The sequence below is a fragment of the Triticum aestivum genome, chromosome 7A (genome assembly GCF_018294505.1).
Source record: "Triticum aestivum cultivar Chinese Spring chromosome 7A, IWGSC CS RefSeq v2.1, whole genome shotgun sequence".
Taxonomy (NCBI): Eukaryota; Viridiplantae; Streptophyta; class Magnoliopsida; order Poales; family Poaceae; genus Triticum; species Triticum aestivum.
The window spans coordinates 578962573-578968447 of NC_057812.1; the positions used below are offsets into that span (position 1 = coordinate 578962573).

At 43.7% G+C, this 5875-nt stretch overlaps 1 protein-coding gene across 1 annotated transcript; it reads left to right on the plus strand.

Annotated features, from left to right (window-relative positions):
- Positions 1 to 898: 898 nt before the first annotated feature.
- LOC123152302 (cinnamoyl-CoA reductase 1) lies at positions 899 to 3651 on the plus strand. The gene is made up of 6 exons (XM_044571879.1): positions 899 to 1151; positions 1234 to 1403; positions 1779 to 1964; positions 2049 to 2211; positions 2996 to 3188; positions 3291 to 3651. The coding sequence occupies exons 1-6, from the start codon at positions 1007 to 1009 to the stop codon at positions 3424 to 3426; spliced, it is 993 nt and encodes a 330-aa protein (XP_044427814.1). The 5' UTR covers positions 899 to 1006; the 3' UTR covers positions 3427 to 3651.
- Positions 3652 to 5875: the final 2224 nt, after the last annotated feature.

Here is a 5875-nt window from a genome sequence, read left to right on the forward strand (position 1 = left end):
AAAAAAATTAATTGGATGCACATTTCAAAGAATTTTCCGATAATATATTTTTATCACATATAATCCATATTTTGTTGACCAAAATTATAAGTCAAAGTTTGACAAAAAAACAAAGTGGCCTCGTATAAGGGAATGGAGGGAGTACCCCTTATATTTTGGAACTGATGGAGTATTTAGTTTGGCGGGTGGTGAAGATTATGGAGTGTGTTTTATTTTTATTGTAATATGGTGATTTGGTGGATCTTTCATGGTGTGATTCTAAGTTATCCGTTAACCAACCTATATCTATGTGAGGAAATTTCGGTGTCGGTGGTCGCATGTTTGGTGCTAGAATATGACATGGTGACACTTCTTTTTTTCCAGGTGATGTAAAGGTGCGCAGGATTAATATATTTTAATAGGCCGGTTGCTGCTAATTAATTTAAAAAGTCGTTGGCCCCGTCAAAATCATAAACGAAATCCAGAATTGAATACCTCAATTGAATGAAAAAGCTTTAAAATTAGAAAACATAGTGAATTAAAAGAATTGGATGAGAGAGCCCTAGAAAGTGTTGACCTAGTCAAAATCAGTTGACTCAATCCTAAATTGAATACTGTGAGGCCTGAAAAATTAGGAAATATAATGTATAGTACTTCCTCCATTCCAAATTACTCGTCGCAGAAATGGATGTATCTAGAACTAAAATACATCTAAATACATTCAAACTTGCGACAAGTAATTCAGAACGGAGGGAGTATAAAATAATTGAATGACTTAGCGTTGAGAAATTGTTGACCTTGTCAAAATTGAATGCCCTAATTTTAATTGAAGATCTCAATTAAATATGGGCTCTTTAATTAAATTAAGGAGCTGGATTCCATACTTTTTTTTAAGATCAACTTGACTCGTACGACTAGTTTAAACTTTCTGGGACGGCCGGGTGATAGGTACTATGCACCGAAGATAAGCATAGACATCCAGGAGTCCCTCTCGGGCCACGGTATAGAGTACGGGCAGAGGAGCGATATGGACCCGGCCGGCGCGGGGAAGGCGACGGCGGCGGCGGCGGCTGTGTGCGTGACGGGCGCGGGAGGCTTCATCGCCTCGTGGCTCGTGGAGCGCCTCCTCGCCGGAGGAGACTACGCGGTGCATGGCACCGTTCATGATCCTGGTAAGATTTTCTTTTCTTGAGATGGTCCCTTGTAAGTTTTTGCGCTCATGTCAGTAAGATGCGGATTTGTCCGTACGTTCAGGCAACCCCAAGAATGACCACCTGAGGACGCTGGACGGCGCCGGCGAGCGGCTGCGGCTGTTCAACGTCGACGTGCTGGACTACGCGAGTGTGGCGTCCGCCGTGGCCGGCTGTGCCGGCGTCTTCCACGTCGCCAGCCCATGCCCCGCCACCAAATCCATGAACCCCGAGGTAACACCCCAACTGTCAAATCTGTAACACACCAGGGCTGGCTGCTGTGCCTGTATTTACTACTCCCTCCATTCCTAAATACTCCCTCCGTAAACTAATATAAGAATGTTTAGATTACTATTCTAATAATATAAATGCTCTTATATTAGTTTACAGAAGGAGTACTTGTCTTTCTAGGCATTTCTACAAGTGACTATATACGGAGCAAAATGAATGATTCTACACTCTAAAATATGTCCACATACATCCATATGTAGTAATCATTTAAAATGTTTAGAAAGACAAATATTTAAAAATAGAGGAAGTACACGCTAGTACTCTGTAGGAAATTTGGGAAATTTTACGGTAGTAATTGGTTGCACTTGCACGGCGCAGGTGGAGCTGCTTGCCCCGGCGGTGGCCGGCACGCTGAACGTGCTCCGGGCCTGCCGTGAGGCCGGCGTCCGCCGCGTCGTGGTGGTGTCGTCGGTCGGCGCGATCTTCATCAACCCCAACCCCCCCGAGGGCCCCACCATGGACGAACACTGCTGGTCGGACGAGGAGTACTGCAGAGCCACCGAGGTGAATTACCATCGTCTCTAGACTTAGTCACTCAACTTAACCCGCGAGATCATCATCTTACATTCTTGCTTGATGGTTTCTTAGAGTTGGTACTGCCTCTCCAAGACGCTGGCCGAACGCGAGGCCTGGGCTTACGCAGAGAAGACCGGGCTAGACGTGGTGACCGTGTGCCCACCGCTGGTGTTCGGGCCTCTGCTGCAGCCCACGGTGAACACCAGCAGCTTGTTCCTCATCAGATACCTGAAATGTAGGCTACATCTCGTGCCCTTTCACATTCAGATAAATAAATACACACTGCAATTATAAGCTGCTGCGTTTGAATTGATTTTGATATAGAGAAAATTCCTTATTTGACACTGTTTTAAAATCTGGTTTCTTATTTGACATTGGAAAAGGTTTTCTTCCCTATTTGATACTAGTATGACGCTTTCGTCCATTTTGAGACTAATGACATCTGAAAAGACAATTTTGCCCCTCATGCGGTATTTTGTGCGCGCGTGTGTGTGCTGTTGCGTGTGTGGGTGCACGCGCACATGTGTGCTGCTGCTGCATGTGTGTGTGCACATGTGTTGCTGCGTGTGTACGTGCGCGCGCGTGTGTGTGCTGTTGCGTGACTATGTGCTGCATGCGTGTGTGCTGCTGCTGCTGCTGCGTGTGTGTTGCTGCGTGTGTGTGTGCGTGTGCATGTGTGTTGCCGCGTGTGTGTGTGTGCGCGCACGCACGCCTACGTGTTGTTGCGTGTGTGTGCGCGTGCGTGTGTTTTGGTGCATGTGTATGTGTTGCTGCGTGTGTGCTCCTGCCCTCACACTGATGCTGCGTGTGTGCGCTATTGCCTCCCACACACATACCAGATGAGGGGCAAAAAAGTCTTTTCAGATGCCATTTAGGCTTAAAATGGACGAAAATGTCATATAGGGAATAAAATTTTAAACTTATATCAATTAAAAAAGAAAAACTTTTTCAGTGTCAAGTAAAGAAGCAGATTTTAAGATAGTATCAAATAAGGAATTTTCTTTTTAATATATCTGCAGGCGACGGCGTGGACGCCATGGACGACAGGGTGAGGAACATGGTGGACGTCAGGGACGTCGCCGACGCCCTTGTGCTAGCGTACGAGAGCCCAGAGGCGGCCGGCCGCTACATCTGCAGCGCGCACGCCAGGAAGGTGTCTGAAATGGTTTCCATCGTCAGGAGCCTGCATCCCAACCTGAACTGCGCAAACAGGTAAGACGCCATCACTTAATCTGTACTACGTACATCGATGCATGCACAGTGTAAGTGGTGTAAACTGTCGGGGTTCTGACGACGGTGTAAATGAGTTGGCAGGTTCGTTCGGCTGGTGGGAGATGAGAAGGTGTTCAGCACAGAGAAGCTGCAGAGGCTGGGGTGGAAGTTCAGGACGCTGGAGGAGACGCTCAAGGACAGCGTCGAGTCCTACATGTCTGCAGGCATACTCAACTGAGTATGCCCCAAGGTTGCGCGCGGAGCGTAGCAAGGTGGGCATTTTGTTTCCTAAAGAGCACTGCAGATGTGGCGCTAGTTTCAGTTCAAGGACAGCACGGTAGCTAATGCAATGATCAAACGGTAGTGTGAAATTGTATTGATCAAACTAGTGTAACAAATACCACAATTTCTATATGTAAGTTGACTGAATTTGTAATTTATGTAAGTCGGTTTTATGGGAAAAGGAGCTGTTGAAGGAGGAAGAAAGTTGCAGGAAGAAAAGAAAAAGAATGGTCATTGAATCTTAATCTAATAACGCAAAAGATTGACTTATCCAAAAACAATTGTCAGACAACTTACGTATACCCGGTCCCAAAAATATCAATGTTTCATAAGCCGTTCTCAATGCAGATATGATACGCAAGATACAAAGTTACATGACCATTTGTATCTTTTTGGTAAATGATGTTTCCTATTGACTCGCAATGTTTTTGAGGAAGCACGGGAGAGCTACGTTTGCATTATGAGAAGGAACAGCGGCACAGCGCTAACTGTACAGGCGGTGGCAAAGGCCCGTAGCAGCCACGTAAAAATTGCAACAACAAAGTAGAGGACGTCTAACTTGTTTTTGCAGAGCATGTTGTGATGTGATATGGTCAAGACATGATGCTAAATTTTGTTGTATGAGATGATCATGTTTTGTAACACAATTATCGGCAACTGGCGGGAGCCATATGGTTGTCTCTTTATTGTATGAAATGCAATCACCATGTAATTGCTTTACTTTATCACTAAGCGGTAGCGATAGTCATAGAAGCAATAGTTGGTGAGACTACAATGATGCTTCGAAGGAGATCAAGGTGTCAAGCCGGTGACGATGGTGATCATGACGGTACTTTGGAGATGGAGATCAAAGGCACAAGATGATGATGGCCATATCATCTCACATATTTTGATTACATGTGATGTTTATCTTTTATGCATCTTATTTTGCTCAATACGACGGTAGCTTTATAAGATGGTCCCTTACTAAAATTTCAAGGTATAAGTGTTCTCCCTAAGTATGGACCGTTGCGACAGTTCTTCATGCTGAGACACCATGTGATGATCAGGTGTGATAAGCTCTACGTCCACATACAACGGGTGCAACTAGTTTTGCACATGCAGAATACTCGGATTAAACTTGATGCGCCTAGCATATGCAGATATGGCCTCGGAACACTGAGACCGAAAGATCGAACGTGAATCATATAGTAGATATGATCAACATAGAGATGTTCACCATTGAAAACTACTCCATCTCACGTGATAATTGGACATGGTTTAGTTGATATGGATCACGTGATCACTTAGATGATTAGAGGGATGTCTATCTAAGTGGGAGTTCTTAAGTAATATGGTTAATTGAACTTAATTTATCATGAACTTAGTCCTGATAGTATTTGCATATCTATGTTGTAGATCAATAGCTTGCGATTTAACTCCCCATTTATTTTTTGGTATGTTCTTAGAGAAAAATAAGTTGAAAGATGATAGTAGCAATGATGCGGACTGGGTCCGCGATCTGAGGATTATCCTCATTTCTGCACAGAAGAATTATGTCCTTGATGCACCGCTAGGTGACAGATCTATTGTAGGAGCAGATACAGACGTTATGAAACATTTGGTAAAGCTCGATATGATGACTACTTGATAGTTTAGTGCACCATGCTTTACGGCTTAGAACCGGGACTTCAAAAACATTTTGAACACCACAGAGAATATAAGATGTTCTAAGAGTTGAAATTGGTATTTCATACTCATGCCCGTGTCGAGAGGTAGAAGACCTCTGATAGTACTTTGCCTACAAGATGGAGGAGAATAACTCAACTAGTGAGCATGTGCTCAGATTGTATGGGTACTACAATTGCTTGAATCAAGTGGGAGTTAATCTTCCAGATAAGATAGCAATTGACAAAGTTCTCTAGTCACTATCACCAAGTTACTAGAACTTAGTGATGAACTATAATATGCAAGGGATAACGAAAGTAATTCCCAAGCTCTTCACGATGCTGAAATCGGCGAAGGTAGAAATCAAGAAATAGCATCAAGTGTTGATGGTTAACAAGACCACTAGTTTCAAGAAAAAGGGCAAATGGAAAGAAAGAGGAACTTCAAAGAAGAATAGCAAGCAAGTTGCTGCTCCCATGAAGAAGCTCAAAGCTAGACCCAAGCCTGGAACTGAGTGCTTCTACTGCAAAGGAAATGGTCACTTGAAGTGGAACTGCCCTAGATACTTGGCGGATAAGAAGGATGGCAAAGTGAACGAAAGTATATATTTGATATACATGTTATTGATGTGTACTTTACTAGTGTTTATAAAAACACCTTAGTATTTGATACTGGTTCAGTTACTAAGAGTAGTAACTCGAAACAGGAGTTGCAAAATAAACAGAGACTAGTTAAGGGCGAGGTGATGATGTGAGTTG